General features: G+C 39.6%; 1 protein-coding gene across 2 annotated transcripts; it reads left to right on the top strand.

Annotated features, from left to right (window-relative positions):
- The first annotated feature begins 4,940 nt into the window (after positions 1 to 4,940).
- LOC139680161 (protein-glutamine gamma-glutamyltransferase E-like) lies at positions 4,941 to 20,810 on the top strand. 2 transcript variants are annotated; one of them, XM_071572512.1, is made up of 13 exons: positions 4,941 to 5,010; positions 11,295 to 11,462; positions 11,750 to 11,992; positions 12,541 to 12,659; positions 13,153 to 13,281; positions 14,195 to 14,372; positions 14,523 to 14,658; positions 15,110 to 15,213; positions 15,681 to 15,926; positions 16,862 to 17,167; positions 18,149 to 18,306; positions 18,517 to 18,650; positions 20,493 to 20,810. In XM_071572512.1, exons 1-13 carry the CDS (start codon positions 5,004 to 5,006, stop codon positions 20,638 to 20,640), a joined length of 2,076 nt encoding a protein of 691 aa, XP_071428613.1. In that variant the 5' UTR covers positions 4,941 to 5,003; the 3' UTR covers positions 20,641 to 20,810. The 2 variants fall into 2 exon arrangements, with proteins under 2 accessions (XP_071428613.1, XP_071428612.1); XM_071572511.1 differs by lacking the exon at positions 4,941 to 5,010 and adding an exon at positions 9,440 to 9,527.
- The last annotated feature ends 105 nt before the right edge of the window (positions 20,811 to 20,915 follow it).

Here is a 20,915-nt window from a genome sequence, read left to right as displayed (position 1 = left end):
TTATTTCAGCCATAGTCATGCATTACACACCAACCAAGTGCTTTAGTGCTGGAGGAACTCAAAACAAGCACAGGATGGCCTCAGACCTAAGTAAGATGCTACAGTGGTGGCCAGGAATGTCTTTAGTCAGATTTGAAACTAAGCAAAATTGTGTGGCTGTGAGTAAAGATGAGCTACAGAGGCAGAACTGGTGCACAGTGCTGGGTTCTGCAGAACAGGTTTGGGTACTCCAGGTTCATTCTACACCAGTGACTGGGGAGAAAGCCTTCCCAAACCCATGATACAGTGTTTGTAGCCCAGCAGACTGAGGGCATGAACTGTTTATTGGCACTCATGTATTCCAAAGAATTCTCTTTCAGAGTCAGCATCAAGCACAATTATACACTATGGAATACACAATGAACTTCTAACTATCTAGTTACTGTCCTTCTAAACCTGCAGGTGCCTGTCTGGCTGTCTCTGCTGCAAGAGAAGAGAATGAGGAAAGGGAGATGCAGGATAGAGCTGTGGGGAGTGCCCAGGAGAAAAGGGAACGCTGGTATAACAGAGGTGTGGACAGAAACCACTGCTTGTTGGCAGCAGGAATAATTGTCGAGACTTTCCAGCACTCTGACGCAAAAAAAACAGAGGGCACTTTGCTGTCTCTCCAGCAGACTCTGTCCTTGGCAGTCTCCTGCTTTGCAAGTGTAGGCTCACCAGTCCATTGCCAAAGGAGCTGGAGAATTGTGGAACATTACCTAAAACATCCTAGTAATGCACAACCACAGCATGTAGTGTGACATGATTTCCTGCTAAAAGGAGAAAATGCCTAGGTTTGAATTGAGGGACATGTGGACAGAGATGTGAGCACTTGGTCCCAGGAGATGTCCTGCTTTAAATTCTTAGCACAAATTCAGCATTGTCAAAACACCAAAGCTATTCTAGCAGTGCTGTTGCTGTAGCTGCAATGGTCAGGGGCACAAAATACACCAGATTTGCAGGGATAAACAGTCGCTTATTACGCCAACAGCTGCAAGTGAAAACATGGAAGAGCTATGGACATGTGTGATTTCTTCCACAAGGCCTTGCTAACTCTTTTAGAGAGCATCTTGAATTTCAGAACTCGTTGAAATACAGTATTTATATTTATGCTTATTGTGTACTTTTTTACTCACCGTCTTCTCACTTTTCTTCCCTGATTTAGTCTTTGATTCTCTTAAAGCTTCTACTGCTTTGTCCCAGATCCTTTTTCTCTCTCTCTTACTTATATCCCTGCTAACCATCCCCAGGCTAGGGATTGCCCCAATGCCTCCTTCTGATGTTTCCTCAAACTTCATTTTCCTCTTCTTCAGTTTTACTCTTCTTCCACTCTAATAAATACCAAACCACCACTCTGGTTCAGTTTTCTCCACCTTTGACTCACCTTTAGTTTCTTTCACTTCTGTGATCTTTTTCTCGTGTGTGGAATATTTCTTCCATGAAAAAAATGTAAGAATGTGAGGTTTTCTTCTTCCCTTTAACTGTACCCCTGCCTAAATTTCCGTCTTTATTTTCTCTCTCTTTTGTCTCAAATGTATCAATTTTTCCTCTTTCTCTTCAATTCCTGCTGTGCTCTATCCCAATCCCTGTTCTTGATTCTGCTCCTTAGTCTTTCCCAATTGTTTGGCTTCTCCCTAGTAACAATATTTTTTTCCATCTCAAATATTTGATTCCCTTGCCTTTCCAGCTATAGCAGCATTTTCCTTGCTCCCTGAGCACACTATTTACAAATCCTGTGCCAGTTCATGTCATACACTCCAATCCTCTCCTTTTGCATTATGGATTTCCCATGTTGGCTTCTTGTGCAGCATCTGTTCACACAGCTTCTAAACCACCCACTATTATCCATCCCCACGGTTAAACATCTTGTCCAGGGTCTTGTTATTTTAAATCTTCCTATGACACCATTCCTTTGTATGGTTTGAACAAATACAATCCTTTGGGCTGAGCTGAGCAAATGCTGAACTATCGAACAAAAATGGCATTAATAAACAACCAGTTCAGAAAATATTAAAAATCATTGTTACCAATTGATTAATAGTGTATTTTCCCCTCAGCATCATGTTAAATTCTTTCTTCTTAGTATCAAAAAGCATATAGGGGAAACTGAAGGAGTTTCAGAAATGCACAACATATTCAAACTATGGTATCAGCATAAAAAGAGATTGGAAAATCTGATGTTATGTAATTTGGAGGATTATAATACCATAAGACATGATATTAGAGAGAAATAAAAAGCACTGAATAATAAATAAATAAAGTGAAGTAAAGCCTTGGGTACCTGGTAACCCTGACAGTGTAAGAACTAGTGGATCTTAAATTAAGAAAGAGGATGTTTAGAACATTATTTACACAACTCATAATTAGCATGTGAAACACATTGCTCTAAGGTACAAAAACCCAATGAACTTTAATGGATTCTAAAACAGAGGCGGCATTTTTGCACAACAAAAAGATGTGGCTACTTTCAGGGCACTTCTGTAAATTCCCTCTTTCAGGGAACAAGTGACCAAGTGACTGAAGGTGGGACAGACCTTCCCTTCACAAGATAATCAATAAAGACTCTTGTGGGGCTTTAAGGTGATGCTTGTGAAGGGGCTTATACTGACAGAAGCAGGAATGTCAATGGATGCAATACTGGACAGACACAGTGCTAACCTTCCTCTGTTTTTATATGAAACATTTTATTACTCCTTTGAAATGAGCAGTTCTTAAGATGAATGTGACACGCGAAAGGTCTGCAGGCTTGTGTGTCACATTAGTGAGGAACTGGGTAACCCTTCACCACAGGACACAAAGTGAAGTTTATTCACTGTGGGCAAGTCAGTCACAGCAATAAGGCAAAACAAGGCATATGAGACTGAATCAAAACTGGATGCAGGAAGCTTCATTTCCCTACTGAGCCATTCCCTGCATCATGCAGTTCAGCATCAGGTGCCAAGAATAAGCAACTGGGGGGAAAACTGTCACTGTCACAGCTCTGACATCAAAATAAGTGCTCCAAGGACAGCTCAACTGCACACATATATTATCCTTGACAAATGTGCATTCAGTCTATTCTCAATCTCCATGGAAAAAAGTATTAACATTTTTACAACATACCCAGAGGGTCTAGCTAAACACTTTTTTTCACTGCCAACATTTTTATTTTATGCTTGACTTCAGTGGTTTTAGTCAAAGACTAAAGTTTTCAGGCCCATGACTCCTCAGCTGGCTTCCTGTTCCTATAACAACTTCTCATCTTTTTCAAAAATCACCATCATATCTCTGCAGTTGCCTCTGTTTTAGATTGATCCAACTTGATCCTTCCAATTTTTTAAAACTCTCTATTCTCTATATTCTTGACATGATCCAGCTGAGGTTAGCCCTGGGCTAGCATAGTGCTTCAGCTGAACAACACTAACAACAGAAAAGAGCATATTTAAAATGTCAGAGCTCCAAGGCAGGTTTTAATGGCACTTCAGCCACTCTGCCCTTCCAGTTTGATGGTGATCCACTGAAACAGCAGCATTTGTTTTTTTAACAACAAGTTATGCGGTTAACTAACAGAAATCTTGTGTAATCAGTGTTTCCAAAGTCTGCTTATGAAAATACCCTGTGGTATCTTGCTGCAAATCAAAGTCAGCATGTGGTGATAGATGACACTTCTTACTTCTCCTCTGGTGGACCAATGGGCTTGGCTGACTTTTTGGCAGCTCTATTCTAGCTGTTAATCATCTAGATGCCAACGAGTTTATTTATTTCAGTGTTTTCCAGGAATTTGCATCAAACGAGTTTGATGTCAAGTGTAATTTCTCATCTCTTTCTTTGCCTCTTGCCCCATTTTATGCATAGATACTGTGCTTGCCTATTTCTGATCTTATGAAATTTCCGCCCTTCAAGTTCTTCAGGGTGAGCACTAACATTCCTGAGATTGCTTCAGTCTCTTCTCATCATTGGAGATAAGTGAGATGAAGTAATAATAAAGAGACAAAATACCTTATTCCAATCTGTGTAAGGAAATGGAAGTTCCTGTATATGGAGGGAGGAAGAGAGAGCTCCATGATCAAGTTGCTAGAGGACTGATATGAAAAATGAAGAATTAGCCTGAAAAAAAATATTGTGAGGCCATGCTGATAAATTCATTTTCTTTATATCTATAAAATGTCCCATATGTGCCAATGAACATATTTTAACATTTATTGTTCTGTCTCTATTGTCAGAAACCAGATGAGTAACCATCATCGAAGCACAAATTATAGTTGTAATTTCTACTTGCTATAAAATGAGTGTTTTATTTTATGAGGATGAAGTTTCTCTCTGCGTAGGGAGAGTTACCACTTGAGATCCACTCATCAAAGCCCTTCAGTGTTCAGTGGTTTGTCAAGTTACCAGTAGCTTACATTACATGTACAGCATTCATACCATTAGTACAATTCACAAAGGCTCTAAGGAGGGGCTGACACAAAGGTGATCCCCGAAAAACGACTGACGAGGCAAATGGAAAGTTCAGGGGGTTTTTCCAGACTTATGAGTACACTCATAGGGAGGAACCCATATGAATTTTGTGATGAATGTATACTTTTATTGCATGAATACTCAACTTTGGATCATACTGGGAAGAGATATTAATTTATACTGACTCAAAAAACATCCCTTCCTGAGTGATGCATCATTGTATGTGAAATCCTGGATTCCAGGTATGCAATTAAATGCTCTGCTTTTCTAAGCATCTCATCAGCCTTCTGGATAAATGGCCTGAATTGCATAAGTGCAATGTCTTAAAACCCATGAGTTAATATAGGGTTACTAGGAAGTTTACATGACCACTGGTATGACTTACCTGCCTCACTCACCTAAGGTGAATTATAATTGGTTTGAACATAAGGAGAGGCCTAAAGTTTCCCTATAAATGCTGCCACACAGCCAGAGCTTGAAGTTTTATCATATAGGTCTACAGTTGCTCACAGAAATACAAAGTCCAAGGCACAGAGGAACAAAGCAGCATGGCTGGTAAGTTAAAAAAAAAAAAGTCTCTTTGTTTGTATGGAATGGGAAAGTGATTAATGTACCATGTGTTAGCTTTCTCTGTGGGGTTCTGTTTTATAAAGGGCTCTGAATTGTTGGAGTACACTACATTTTCAGATTATGCATAGGTTGTTTCAGTATTTTTCTTTCCTGAATTTTCCAAAATACACAAACAAGCAAAAGAAGATAATACATCTATTACCATACTGGAGTTAAATATTATAAATACTATAAAACTGCAAATGGAGCAGAAAAAGTTATTACAAGCTGCAAACTCTCTTTTAGCATGAAATTTAACAAATCGGAGTGTAAGTCAGATATGAATGAATTTTCTGTTAATGGGAATAGTTATGCAAAGAACAGACTACGGGTTAGATTTCCTGATGTAGATCCAGAGTCAGCAATGCCCTTTTAACTATTTGTTAAAATTACAGTGAAAGACAAAGGCACTTTAAAATACAAACAAGGCAGGCAGAAGTCCAGCAGTGAAGTCTTAGGAGAGATCTTAAATCAATATCCTTTAGTAAGGTTGGCCATGTGCTCCCTTAGGCCTGACCTGCTGGGACCTCTGCAAAAATGTATGGAATCATAGAATAGTTTGAGTTGGAAGGGACCTTTTAAAAGCCATTTATTCCACCCCTCCTGCCATGAGCAGGGACATCTGCAAGCAGATCAGGTTGCTGTGTTGGCTTTATGTGACACAGGTCTAGAAAGCTTGGGAAATAAATAAAAAGCAACCATCCAGAGAGCAGAGAACTGAGCGCAGAACTGACATGCATTTGCTTTCCCCTTATGCAGTTTCAGAGAGCCACAGTCACCCCATTCTCACCGTTTTAGAACTGATTGCATGAACTCTTAGGACACAAGTGTTTGTCCATATACTATTATTTTCAATAATTCATGTTATTGTCCTGACCCTGTGCCAGCATCCCTCCACAGCCTCTGCTCTTTGCCTGGCCTGATGGTGCTTAGTTAATGATTATCTCAGTGCAGCTGCTGGGTGTGATACCATCCACATGTGTCTGCTTAAAAGCAGAACGTAGGCTGAGAGGCAGGTGGGCCCATACTATGGGCATAAGGTTATTGATTCCCTCATAAATCTCCACTGAGCAAAGCTTAAATAAATGGCAAAACAGATTTTGATGTGTGAAGCTGAAGTAATGGTCTGAGGAAAAAATCTTTTAAATAAAAGAATACAGTAAAGTGGACAGTTAAAACCTTTATATACAGTAATGGGGAAAAAAACCCCACAAACCAATTGTTTCTGTATTGTAACACTTCCTTTTAAGCAATGATTTGCCAATAACTTAGCCAGAACATTTTAGCAAGGTGATCTCTAAAAGCTTCCTCTTAAAATTTCAGACAGCAATCTGTCCTTCTTAATGACAATTTCTTGTCATGTGAAATGCAAGAAGCAACAGCAGCATTTAACAAATAAAATGGTGTTTGCTGATCATGGTCAGCACTGGCTTGTGAAATGCCCTGGGTCCCAGAAAGAGCCAAGCCCAAGTTCAGCTGGAGATGTCAAAAGTGCATAGGAATGTTCCTCATGTCATGCACAATTTTTACATAGAAGGCTGTGAGGGTTTGTGTGCAGGTGTGTGTGCTCCCAGCTATTTTCACTCTTTCTCTTTCTCCCTACTCCTCCCACACCCTGACACATATTCTGCAGACAGACACATTTTTTTTTCCCCAGAAAATTTTTATGCATCTGTGGGCCAATCTCTAATGAACTTGCTTTAATAGAAGCCAGAAGCCTGTGCATTAAAAAAAAGGGAAAAGCACCTAAAAAAATCCTAAAAATTTGATAGCAAGATTTTTTTAAGGATTTTGATAGTCTGCAGCACCACTACTGCTATTAAGGATTTAATGATTTATTTCAGTCTCACACTCTAAGTAATTATCTCAGCTTCTGTCTGTCACTTTTAAGCTTCAGTGTCATTACAATTAAGACATGAGTTACACCTGCAAGCATCTTGTTTGTGCATTAGCATTAAGAGCATCTACCCACAGAATGGGACAACATGCTGGATTCTCAGAAAAAATGAGCAGAGCAGGGTAGTGATGGGAACCTGAAAAGAGATGTTCTTTGATGATGAATGTGCAGCAGTAGCTGGAAGTTAAAACTTCCAAATAATGTCTTTATTCCATTCCAGTGGAAGAGATGTGTGCATAAGTGGAAGAGGGAGGGAAATACATTTAAATATAATAGACTATAAATAACAGGTGGTGTGTTACTATGTGGGAGCTGTCAGGGAAACCCAGCATAGGTTCACCCCAGTCTATGCACTTCCAGTTTGGTTTATTGCTGTGTCCTGGTCCTGTGGTAGTTTGTGAGGTTCACATATTAGTGCATGTCACCACTATGTTACTGTCAGTCCCCCTTCTGGAACAAGCTATCTCAGCTAGAATGAGAACTTCAGGAACAACCAGGAACCTCAGGAAGGCTTCAGGCTGCAGGAGGCTACAAAGTGTCTCTGCTATTTAGGGCATTTTGAGTGGAAGATAAAGACAAAAAGTAAGAAGTATGTCTTGGACAACATAGAAGAGATCTCAGCCAAATACTTTTTCATATGGACTGACCAGTGTGCATCAGGGGGCTCTGGTCCTGGAGAGTGCTGATGTGAGTCACTGCACACCACTGCTCCAGGGGCCCAGGGCTCTCCCTGGTGTGGGTAACAAATACAGTACATCTGTAGAAAACCACTTGACTTCTTGAGTCTAGGATAGCAGGAGTGGGCTTTGCTGATGAAATCCCTTGCTTGATTATTCAATGACAACAAGAGACAGAATAGCCTAAACTTCATAGGGTACTGAATCAGAGAATCATGGAATCACTCAGATTGGGAAAGACCTGTAAAATCATTGAGTCCACTAAGGCGGTCCCAGTGAGTCAGAGCTCTGTGGTTATAGTGTGGTGCTCCAGGGGTATGTTAAGGAAGATTTCTGCTCTGAAAGAATAAAGGAGCAGATTGACTATTCCAGGGACTAATTTCCCATCCTGAACAAGGGCACAGTTAATAATAGGTGACATTTAATAGAATTTAAGTGTCACTGTGGATTCACACAGAGTTGGTATGAAAGAAAACAACAATTCAAAGAGGGAGAGAAAGTAATACTGACAGGAATTAACCTGTTACAAAATCCATCCTTCACTGATCAGTGATCACATTCATAGTTCTAAATATTAATTTCTTTAACTGTTACTGGAGTGAGGGAAGAAATCAAGGTAGTACTGTAAAAGGATGATATGACTGAATGGGTTTGAAAGAGTTGATTCTGATATAACTTATTCTGGGTACATGAAACAAAATATGAAGATGGCTTGCAGCTTCCATTTTCTGAGGTCCAAAGGAATCTTCTCTTGCTAATCTACAGTTTCAAGCATTTACAATCCTTACATTTACAGCCACTGCACAAAGGCTGCAAACACTTCTTGCTGTACAGGAACCTGCCTGGGTCAGATGCATTCTGCTTGATGAGTGTTCTGACTACTGTTAATATTTCTCATTAATTCAACCCTCATTCTCAACCTTTGCCCATAATCTTTAATTCAAAGGTCTGGTATGTATCATTCACCTGTTTTACAAACAAAGCACAACACAGGCCTGCAAGGCAACTTAGCCCAAGCTGGGAATAAACAGCAAAGGCTGATGCAACACCCACAACTTGTTCTTCCTGACATACTCTCTGCCAGCATAAATGGGCTGTTGGGGTTTTCCTTTCAACATAACTAACCTTTCTATCAAAGAAAAACGTTTTGCTGTGTATCCAAGGATAGGCTGAAATCTTAAATTTATTCTGATTATTGTTTAAGAGTATTTAAACATATGGGTAGGAGAGTGTATCTTAACATCATGGAACTCAAATCAAATTCTAAGATATTTTAAAAAATAATTAAAGTCTTATCACTTTAAAATCACAACTGGGCTTTGCAAGAGATAAAACTATGGTCCCTTTTAAGATTAAAAACAATTAATAAACAGGGATTTAAAGCAGCAGTCTGAATTATAGCCAGTTATATACTGGTTTTTCTACTAAAACTTTTTTATAAGAAACATGTTCCATTTCTAGAATTTCCAAAAATGATCCAAACCTAAAAATAGAACAAGCTATTTCTATAATTTCAAAATTATAAAAGAAAGAAAAGCAACTAGATGCTTAATTTCTTATAGCTTTAAATACATTAAAACATTCTTAACAAATGGCTAGACTGTTAGGAATAAATATTGTCCAACCTTCAGATGTTAAGTTGCAAGGAAACAAGATCAGGGTGTGAGGATTGAGAGAGTGAAAAACGAGTAAAAAATGAATCCTCAATCCCCACTGGTCAGATCACAGCTGGGGGCAAAGGCTCCACCCTCACAGGAAATATTGGAAACAAACTTTAAAGAAGTAAAAGGCATCAGCCACTCCTTGAGCCAACAGAAGCAGAGGAGGCCATTCCGAGGAAAGCTCCAGAAGCTGCTTATAGAGGACGTTTTGATCAGATATGGGCCAAGGTGAGCAAGGGGGAAGCCCCTTCTGTGATGCTGTTTGTTGTTTTCTTACATTTATACATCAGGTTCATCTCTGTAATGGACACTGAAAGATCACTATTTCTCTAGGGAGTTTTGATACAAGAAATAGAAGGAAGAGCAAATTGTACCATCAGGAGTTAGAAGATGAATTTTCACAGGAATTGCATTTTTTTCCAGTTATTGTGTGCAAGGAAAAAGTGAGCTTATCAGAATGGGAGTTGGGATAACAGGTATATTAACTGATATAAAAATGTTGTATTTTGCAAGTAGGAAGGGAAAGTCTGCAGCTACTTGAAGTTGTCAGACAAGTAACAAAACTGACAGAAAGAAGCAAAGCAGAACTTCAAGAACGTATCATTGCAAAACTGAGGAAAACTGCAATGACAAGGTTGAAAAGTAGTTAAGACAGACAGGATACAAAAATTTAGGGGATTTTTTTTTGATTGGTGGTTGGTTTGTTGCAGTAGTGGGGGATTTTTTGCTCACATGGTAATACTTATACATATGCAAACTGACCAGTTTATTATAAATGGTCCTATGTTGCTTTTCTAACTCCTGCCTTTCTAAAGGCAAATCCCTCTGAGCCCACAGCTGGTTCTGCAATAGATGTGTTTCTGAAGATTTTGTTTTTAAGTAGGTATGTCCCTGGAATAATCAAACTATGTGCTGCTTGCATCAATACTATAAGAAACATGTTCCTGCCCATTTGAACTGTGACTACATTGCTAAGACTACTAATGTAGTAATTTCAAGGCTTGTCTAAACTTGATAAACTTATGATCCTACTTTAAAAACTCTTTACACTAGTAAGTCTGGTTGCACATGGGCTAATGGCACAGCGTAACTATGTTCCATTATTAAGGACCCCACTCTTTCCTATTCTCCCTCTTTACAGGGAGAGAGGGAATGGAGAATAATAAAAATAAAGAAGAATATGAATAAATAATAAAAGTAAGGAAGAATAATAAAAATATTTTTAAAAGTACACAGTGTACTTAGGGAAAAAATAAATCTTATTCTCCTGTCCTTCTGCACTTCATTTAAACTATTGATCTGCTAGAGATTCCTCCATAGGCTCTGATGATTTCACAGCCAGACCAATGTCAGGTGTTTATTCTTTGGCCTCTGAAGCCATAGTTCACATGCAAAAGCTTCTACAACATATATTAGTAGTCTTCTTTTTCCAAATCTGCCACCTCTCTCTCTGCCAAATGACAGCCCAGTGTCCATCAACACATTCCTATCAGGTGCTTCCAACGGCAGCAGCTGTGTGAGATGTAAAAGGAGCTGGAGATCATGTCATGGTTTAGAATACACAAGTGTTTCTCAGCTCAGCCAGGTTTCCTTATTTCTCATTCAGAGGCAGCAAGGCTGTGCCTCTGTCAGTATAACACTGTATCAGAATGGATGACATCTTGATAGTATTAGCTGAGTTCAGCCAGATTTTATCCAAGTCACTCGCAAATATTCAATTCTCTCATGTTTCTCTCCTCTTGCTGATTTTTCTTTAGCACCAGATATACTACTCCTTCTTTATTTAATTAATTAGATAATCTCTAACAACCTAAGCAAAGTAGAGTCTCTTCAAGAAAAAATTGCACACATATAAATTTCTTCTGGTTTTGATGGAAACTTTACCTGGGTACCAATTACCTGTAGAAAGTAATAAGCAGTTCTTCAGAGTGTGTTTGTGCTCCTTCCTCTTTGGATGGACCTTCAAATTTTCCTGTTCTTCTTACTTTTTCGTAGCTGCAACGCAGCCAAGTATCAGCTGGCACCTGAAAGAAAATGCAAGAGAACACCACACAAATAAATTTTCTAGCGACGAACTGATTGTGAGGAGAGGACAGGCCTTCACTCTCACCTTCAATGGAATGGAACAGCCTGAGCAAAACTTAGTATTCATTGCAGAAACAGGTATGGTTCCCAGCTTCCTTCACCGAGATAATAATGCTGCCTCAGGACATTCTTTTGGCCTGATACACACTACAGAGCCAGTGTGTTGGTTCACATAGTCATGGATCTGTTTGAGGTGTTTGTTGTATTGCTTCTATCTCAGTGAGCAGTCACAGCTTTCTTCAGTTTGCAATACAGGGCACAAATTCATCTGAGGGGAGGGTTACATCCCCACTGAGTTTGTTGATGATTAAATCTCTATTTCAGGAAAGTGAGAGGGAAAAAATGTTGTTTGTTTTCCTTAAAAGGTCCAAAACCTTCAAAGGCAGCAAAGACTCTGGCCACATTTGGTATCTCCAGCACAGCAAGCACAGAGAGCTGGAGTGCAGTTCTACAGTCCTCCAGTTCCAGCTCCATGAGCATCTCCATTTCCAGCCCACATAACGCTGTCATCGGACGGTACAAGCTGAGTGTTCAAAGCACTGCAAGGGATAGCTCTGCAACAGCAAACCTTGGCACTTTCGTTTTGCTTTTTAACCCCTGGTCTTCAGGTATGAACATGACGAATTTCCCCTGAAAGAACAAAGTGTTTTGTAGTTTCATTAATATTTGCAGCTTCTCCATTTGATTTATACTATAACACAGGGGCTAAACATTGACCAGATAATGTACTCATAACCAAAAAAAACCCCAAAAATGGTTTAACAGTTTCTTAGAACTTCTGGTACATAAAATCAGCTCCATATCATGTACTTACTGGACAGCTCCTTGCCCTAAAAGTTTAAGTTCTGCTTGTGACAGAGCTTGTCTATTTCTGCACAAGTTTAGAATGCTGTGTCTGGCCTCTGCAGAGTCAAGGAAAGAGTCGTATTTACCATCCTCTCACAGATTTGACAGTGCCCTACCTCTGTCTTCCCTCAGACACCACCCATCTTTTTATCTGTTGTAGAAAATGAGGAGTTTCATGATCTCTTTATAATAGCAAGAACAGCAAAGAGTAAATATCTGCAAGCATTCTTATAAATGAAGACCAAGACTCCTGAAGTTTTGTTTTATTTTGCCTGCTGTGCTTGTACATATCCCTGTTTTGGTTTTTCAGGTGATGATGTGTACTTGCCTAGCCAGGCTGAGTGTGAGGAGTATGTGCTAGAAGAATTTGGCATCATTTTTGCGGGCAATAAAAATCACATCAGCAGCTTTGGATGGAACTTTGGCCAGGTAAATGAAGCACTGAAGCTCCAGACATTGTTTTGTGTTCTGTCTGGGTCATTTGCATTTTCAAGCTCATCGCACCCATCTCCAAAGAGCAGGAGTCTGGTGCTGAAATCAGAACTTGTGCCAAGCCCTGTTACACTGATTAATGGGAGGATTTGCAATTGATTAGTCAGTGTTCTGCCTTGGGGGTGCAGCCAGCAGAAACCTCTGTCTGTTTACTAAGACATCAGGTAGCCTTACAGTAGTAAAATACTGTAACAGTGCTGAGAGGTAAAGTCTTGGCCTAAAGCCCACAGATTCCAAGCTCTGCGAGTTCTGATCTTCAGAGTTTATTGTGGCCACATTTCTATATGGTAATTCCTGGCTGAGGTGCAGCACTTCATTTTGTGATTAAAAAAAACCCCAAACATTCAATGCTTATATATGGCTCTCTGCATCCTGATTTTTAGCAGAATCATCTATGTTTTCAAAGAACTAATTTGTTTCTGTAACATAGTTTCAAGGGGATATCCTCAGTATTTGCCTCTCCATAATGGATCGAAGCTTATACTATCGTCAGGATCCTGTCACTGATGTATCTCACCGAAATGACCCCAAATACGTGGGCCGTGTTCTCAGTGCAATGGTAAGGAACATGTTCAAAAAGTCCAAACTAATAACTCTCCACCTAAAGTAGTTAGTGAAATTAGAATTTTAGGCCACTGTCTTTATTCACCAGACAATATGGGTGGTGAAATATGGGACAGAGAAACACCGAGGTGCTCATATGCTCTGAGCCTGCTGGGGTGTTTCTGATACTTATCACTTTGATGTCCAGTAGTAAAGACTAAAGTATAAGACATGGCTGGTATGTTGAGGGACCAGTTCCTTGGAGCTCTTTAGTCCAGCTGCCCATCTGAAGTGGAAGTATGGTGGTACTAGACCAGCTCAGTTACAGATTTGACAGAATGCTTTGAAAATCTCCAAGGAATGTTTCTTGGCCTCTGTGGGTGACTAGTCCAGAGCTGTACTACCCTCTTGGTGAGGAATTCTTCCCTTATGCCAAATATTGTTTTCCCAAGCTACAACTTTCTGCTGTTGCTTCTTGTTGTATAACAGAGAAATGTTAGTAAGAACACACATTTAGTGAGTTCCATTCAAATAGTTGTAGGCTATTATTATATTGCCCCATCCCCTTAGCCAGACTGAACTAGCCCTGTGCTCTCAACTTCTCCCTGTAGATTGTGTGTTTCAGGTCCCTTGACTACCTTGGTAGCCCTCCCTCCAGTGTCTCAACATCCCCTTGAACTCAGGGACCTGAAAGGAGAGACGGGATTCCTGGCACAGCCTTGTTAGGGATAATTAAAAGGGCGTTAACAGCTTCCCTGAACCTCCTGGTGACACTTTTCCCAGTGTAGCCTAGCATGGGCTTTCCCTTTATGATGAGGGAGCACTGTTGGCTCAAATTCAACACGGCATTTACTGTAACTCCCAGGCCCCTTTCTCAGGCTGTAAACTCTTAATTTATCTCATCATAAGTTTAGTGAATTTCTTTTCAGGTCAATGCCAATGATGACCAAGGGGTGGTGCTAGGAAACTGGAGTGGAAATTACGAGGGTGGGAAAAATCCAACCAGCTGGACTGGAAGTGGTGAAATCCTGCAAAGCTGGAAGAAATCAGGATTCAAACCTGTTAGATATGGACAATGCTGGGTTTTTGCAGCAGTACTGACTACAGGTATGTTTTATGTCACACACTTACCTGACATTGCACAGATTCTAATAAGGACTAATACTTCCTATATGGAATTCTCTCAAGGCATTACTATGCTATATGAAACTCCCAGAAGTATTGCTTTCTGACTGTGGCTTTCTGTTTACTCTTTAGTGCTTCGATGTCTGGGGATTCCCACTCGTACAATTACAAACTTCAGCTCTGCCCATGATGCAGATGGAAATCTGCGTGTGGATGAGTTTTATGATGCTTCTGGAAATCATTTGGAGAAGGGAGCTGACAGCATATGGTAAGGCTCAATATTTAATAGTAGGGCTTATCAATGCCTACAGTGTCTTCAGCAAAGAGCAGAAGCAGTCCCTCACTTTTTGTCTTGTTTACTCCCCTTGTTGTTTTGGAGTCATTCTGAATACAAGTGATGTGTGTAACTGCAGCTTTGTGCCAGAAGGAAACCAGCAAAAACTAAGGAAGTGCCTGTGCTCAAAACTTTTAGAGAACAGGCTTGAGATATTTTGTATAACTTTACAAATTTGTTTTCTGCCCTTGAACATTTATGTCTATTTCACAGTGCAATTTCCATTAATATAATCAGGGCCAGAGTGGAAGTGGTGAGTCTCAGATAAGAGAACCTGTCCAAATTGAGGCATTTCATCCATTTAACTAAGGTGGCTGATTAAAGTATGTGAATGGGAATTCATAAAGACATTTTAGTAGTTTACTTTGTTCATTCTTGCATGTAGGAATTTCCATGTCTGGAATGAAAGCTGGTTTACACGCAGTGACTTGGGCCCCTCATACAGTGGATGGCAAGTTCTGGATGCAACTCCCCAAGAAGAAAGTGGAGGTACACAAATTTTATTTCAGGAATAATGTTGAAAAATTACAAAGTCATCTCTAAAGAAAGCAAAAAGAAAAAAAAATCATTATGAAAGTAATTTGTCATCCTGCTCAGAAATGGTTGCAGAAGAGAATTCTCATCTATTGAATTAGAAAAGCTTCAGATCATCTGTGGATGCCAAGAAAAAAACCAGATTTCTAGGAACAGTTTTTTACAGTAATTCCTGTATTACTGATGTAGGTATCAAAAGCTACTGAAAATGAAGGGATAATATAAAATAAATCAAGTGTACATTCAGAATGAACACAAGATACATTGAGGACTGGCCCGGTATGAGGGTCTGTGTGGATGAAAGGGCTTGAGTGGGGCACCAGCACTGGACAATTCTGGAGTCAGTGATAAATCTCTGCCTAGTAACCTGATTACTGTCAAAAGGTTTATCATGTCTAAATTATTTTTTCTTAATGCTGCAGGAATTTATCAGTGTGGTCCTGCCTCAAGAAATGCCATCAAAGAAGGAGAAGTAGATCTGGAGTACGACTGTCCATTCGTGTTTGCAGAAGTGAATGCAGACTGTATGTACTGGAATTATGACTCAGCAACTGGAAAGAAAACATTAATATTCTCTAAGGCTACTGAAATTGGCGAATCCATCAGTACAAAGGCAGTCGGTAGAGATGACCGTGTAGATGTCACCAGGGATTATAAATATGAAGAAGGTAAATAAACACTGGTTCTTCTGTTTACACAGCTGCTTCATCATCCCCTAAAGCATATAAACTTTGGGTCAGGAGGCTCTTAGTGGGCAATTTTGTGTATCCATAAGGTAGGAGCAAAACTTATACTCAGTTTATTCAGTACTAACAAAAGGGAAGAGAAGGTAAAGAGTAGAAAATACTGCCTTGCCCGTTCTGATATGAACCTGCTTTATGAGGCTTCAATAAGGCAATCCAAGTAGCTCCAAAAAGCAGTCACTGTTCCATCTGCCTGTTGCTGCTGTGCACTCCCTGCTTCTGCTTGATGAGAATTAGGCCACAGCCCAGTTATTTGTCTGCAGGATGAAAGGCTGTTACAGAAACCTCAGCTACATCAGCACTTTGATCCAGGAAAAGCAATTCATTCAAAGAGTCAAAAATCTGGTCAGCTTGTCAGACTCTTGGGTCTGATGGTGCTGATGTGGGGTCATGAACTATCCCTCTTTGCCTTTGTCCATGCACAGTTTTTCTTTCCTTGTTAAACAGTCATTACCTCAATCCCTGAGTCTTCTCACCTCCCTTCTGTTTTCTCCCCTCCTGTGGAAATGGGGAATGTGGTTCTGGGTGGGTGTTGTTTGGCTGCCAGCCAGAGTCAACCCACCACACAGTGCCATCAGCATTCCCTGAATTTGGGGCCTTCTCTGTATTAGCAAATAAGAATTCACATTTCTAAATGTTACAGCCATAACAAGGGATAGAAATGGGTAAAGTGAGAAACATTGGACTTGTGTTCCAAAAAAATGCTACTGGAGGGACAGTGACATTATTGACATTCTGGAAATTAGGTGTGGCTGTGAAAAGCAGAGGGTCTGTTTGTAAGCTACTATGTTCTAGTAGCTTGTTTTTAGCAGCCATAAGTGATGAAGGTGAAGGATAATTTTCATGGTTCTCTCTGACAGGATCTAAAAAAGAAAGAGACACTTTTAAAAAAGCACGTAAGAAGCTGGGACTTGAGGATAAATTTGATCCTACAGCTCCAACACCAAAGGAAATTGAGCAGAAGCCTGACATCTCAGGGAAATTCAAGGTGGCTGGCTCTCTAGAAGTTGGCAAAGATCTCAACCTACTTCTGGTTCTTGAGAATTTACAGTCTGATGCTAAGACTGTTCATGTAAATATGACTGCATGGAGCACTCTATATACTAGAAGACCAATTCGTGAGATCTGGAAGGACTCCATATCTGTCACTCTGTCTCCTAAAGAAGGTAATTTTTCAAATAATTTCAAATCAAAATTGTTTTATCACTTTCACACTGTCATGTCCCTAAGTACTTTTCATATTTTGGAAAATGTCTCTCAGGAGTGAAAAGAAGGCAGTGAAAAGAAGGCAGTGAGTAATCATGAAGTGTCATCTAACAAAATCTGCATTTGGAAAAAAAGGTTAAGGACAACATAAATTAAAATCAAGTCAACCTAAATGTGTTCTGGTCAGTTATGAGGGGCCTTACTGATGTTAACAGGACATGGCTAAGAGCAGAAACAAGGAACACAATCCATTAACATATTAGAATGGAATTACAGTGTGAGGAATAGAAACAGGTGAAATAGCCCACTAAGGTCCACAGAAAAGAAAGTCCGTATAGAAGAATTGTGAAGTAAAATACCTCAGCTTTTTATGTTTTTAGATGGAATTGGATAACCCTATGGAATAAGTTTTCTATTTAAATATGAGTATTGTTGGAAAGATGAAATTAAGTTACCCTTAGGAGCTTGGGGTAATAGTTATATCAGCATCTCTAAAGTTAACTGAAAGATCATTGAATCACAACTGATACGATCTTGTATTAATCTTATTAGCTCACTAGTGACAAGCAGAAATAACACTTCATTTGTTTAATATGTGATTTAACTTCTGGAATTGGGATAATTGGCTTCCTCTACACTATCAGGAATAGAACTCCGGCTGAAGACAGAGTTTACATGCCTAGAGACACTGCAGTCATGCAGGCACCTTGTGCTCACACAGGCTGTGTGAGCTGAATTTAGTCAGCTGGGAGGTTCTGATTTGATGGCAGGGACTATCTCTCTAGAGCAAACTGACAGATTTGCATGAACTGAGTTTGGCAGTGATGGCTGGAGGCCCTCTTAGTCCTAGAAAAAGCATAAAAGGGGAATACTGATGTTAGGTATGAAAATCCATGGGCTTATAAAAGTGTGTATCAAATCCTTTTTTATTTTCCTCCCAGAAAAACAATTTCCCATTAAGATAAAGTATAATGAATACCAGCAGCAGCTAACTACAGACAAAACAATCCAAGTCACAGCTGTATGTCATGTGGAAGGTGGGATTCAAGTCCTTGTGAAGAGAAACATCGCCCTGGACAATCCTGACATCCATGTACAGGTAAATTGCTGTCCCTTTGCTATGACTGCAGTGGCACAGGAAAGGGAAAATGAGCTCTTAGAAGCACATTCTTCCCTGAAAGAGATATTTGCTCACAGTCTGCCATGGTTTATCACAGCATCTCATGGTATCTCCTCTTCTGATGCCTGAGGAGGCTTGGATAGAACAGCACACTGAGAACCTGCCCTTACAAGCATCTTTCTTGCACAGGTACTCGGTGAAGCAAAAGTGAATAAGGAAGTGGATGTGGAAGTGGTATTTACCAACCCCATTGATACAGAAGTGATGGACTGTGTGCTGCAGGTCGAAGGCTGTGACCTGCTCACAGGAATCCTTGAGTTACGGTAAGTACGAGAAATGCCTCCTTCCTGCTATTAGAGATACGTGAGCAAGAACGTAGGTATGGATGACTTGGAACTAACTGTGGGATGAGACATCCTTTTCTTCTTGCTGTAACTTGGGAGGCCAGACAGTGTAACTTCTCGTAAGGAAGCACACAAGGATGAACAAGCTCTTCATCTCAGCCAGGCTCTGGCTCCATAGTTTGGGAAGACAAATAATTGCTGTCATAATTGGACAGAACTTGTTTTCCTGCCTATCTAGCAGGACAGCACAGTTCCAGTCTTACCCAAATTTTTGCTGAACCTGTCTATAGCCCAGACAGGTTGAACCTTCTTGTTCTGATCAAAGGGCCAACAATAGGGTACATGAATGTTTCTGTCCATGCTTACCCAAATTACGGCATATATTTTAACCAGGACTTTTTTTTTTCACTTTATTAAATGTACTGTAGGTGCCAATCTGGGTGTTCAGTCTCCTGAACTGTGTTTATATCAAACCTGTGAAAAGCAGATGCATCAGTATCCCAGCTTTGGGAACAAAAATTAACAGTTTAGACACATGTTGTGATCCCAAATGGTGGGACTTTTGAAAAGCACAACCCCAAGTCTGCTCCACACTTAGCTATTCCAGACACAGGAGAGCACAGTTTGAGGATAGGTTTTAAACAACTGACTTAACCATGACAGGCAGCTACTCTTTAGATGACTGAATTTACTTTATTAAGGCCTGGACCTTGAACACAGCTGAAGTCCATGAGGCAGGCAGGAAGAGAATAGGAAAAATGGTGCATATCACAATAAAAGGCTGGGTTGGGGTTTTTAATTAAAAAAATATATAAATTCGCAAACAAGAACTACAGGCACACTAATTTTCAAGCTCTGCTTTCAGAACTCTACAAAATAATTATCTTAGGAGATTAATAAACAGAGTCAAGAAACTATGTGACAATGTTGAGATAGTGATTGAGAAGACTGGAATAAAACAGGTTCCTTTTGCTATAAACCCCAGGTTCCTATTTTTATGCTTTGGTGATTTTATATCTTATCCTACCATTTTCCCTTCAGCATTTTATAACTTAAACAGAAAGGTTAAATTTTCAGACTGTCCCTTATTTTGTGCAAATATAAAATTGCACACAGATTTCAACATATCCTCACAAATGCAGTTATTTCTGGAAAATACCTGGGATATGGGAGCATGCTCTTTAACAGAATACGCAAACACAAACATACACAGAAGCTTAACATTGCCATTTGCACATGACCTATTAGGAATGGCCCATCCCATAATTTATGTTCTCCTGAGGGAATTTAGCAGCCTCATGTTGTCTATCCCATGCAACTTTATCCTCCGGCAAGACAAGGCAGTATGAGAGGCTAAAGGAAAAATGTAAACAAGAGCTTCCAAGAATTACAAAATACACCAGTGTATGACATTTTAACTTCTATTCAGAATTTCCTACTTTGCAAACACTGAGGTTTTCTTGGGGCTATAATCTATTCTAATTCAGGATTAGAATTATTCTTCATGGTCTCAGATTATACTGTTTCAATAACTCAGTGATGTGTGTTACACCCTCTGTTCTGGATGAAGTCTTCTCTCATGTGATATTATTATGTCCCCTTTTGTGGGCTTATCTGGGTCACTGCATGATGAATTTGTGAGAGACCTTAATGCATAATTTCAGTATTTAAATACTTACCAGATAGCCAAGTCCTGTGTGGCCTCTCCATGGCCATCTTACATTCAACTGACTGGAATTCTTACTGAAGTGAAGAAATTCAAGAATTATGCATAAGCCTATTTTCAGCTTATATTTTTCCTTTTTTTCTCTTTTTTTTTAGCATACCACCATTGAAAGCCAAAGAGAAATCCAGTACCAAGTTTAAACTCATCCCTTCTGAGGCGGGTCCCAAACATCTACTGGTTAATTTCTTCTGTGATAAATTTGCAGATATCAAGACTTTTAAAGTGGTAAATGTGATTAACTAACATGAAGATATACGAGGAGTGGTCTGTGTGTGTATAAACGGAACAAAATGTGATAAGAAATCTTGGATAGAAAACAATGAGATAATTAGCCAAACAAATCCTCACTTCCTTTGATAACTGGTCATCAACATCATATCATTGCAATATTTTTCACTGTAATTTCAAATAAACTGAGGAATGGTTGATTCTTTATTTACTGTTGTGAGTGTCCATATTATTAAAAGGAACTTTTTACGTTCTATTCAGAGACTGTTGGAGTTTTGTCTGACTTTCTT

Source organism: Pithys albifrons, chromosome 18 (genome assembly GCF_047495875.1).
Source record: "Pithys albifrons albifrons isolate INPA30051 chromosome 18, PitAlb_v1, whole genome shotgun sequence".
In the NCBI taxonomy this organism is placed as follows: domain Eukaryota; kingdom Metazoa; phylum Chordata; class Aves; order Passeriformes; family Thamnophilidae; genus Pithys; species Pithys albifrons.
The sequence above is the reverse complement of the archived record's forward strand: the minus strand, read 5'-3'. Positions and strand labels throughout refer to the sequence as shown.

Excerpts from the sequence above, each read along its gene's own strand:
- LOC139680161 (XM_071572511.1), top strand. Across the intron at positions 14,659-15,109 it reads AAGGGAGCTGACAGCATATG|GAATTTCCATGTCTGGAATG; the intron begins GTAAGGCTCAAT and ends TCTTGCATGTAG. Across the intron at positions 15,927-16,861 it reads GGATTATAAATATGAAGAAG|GATCTAAAAAAGAAAGAGAC; the intron begins GTAAATAAACAC and ends TCTCTCTGACAG.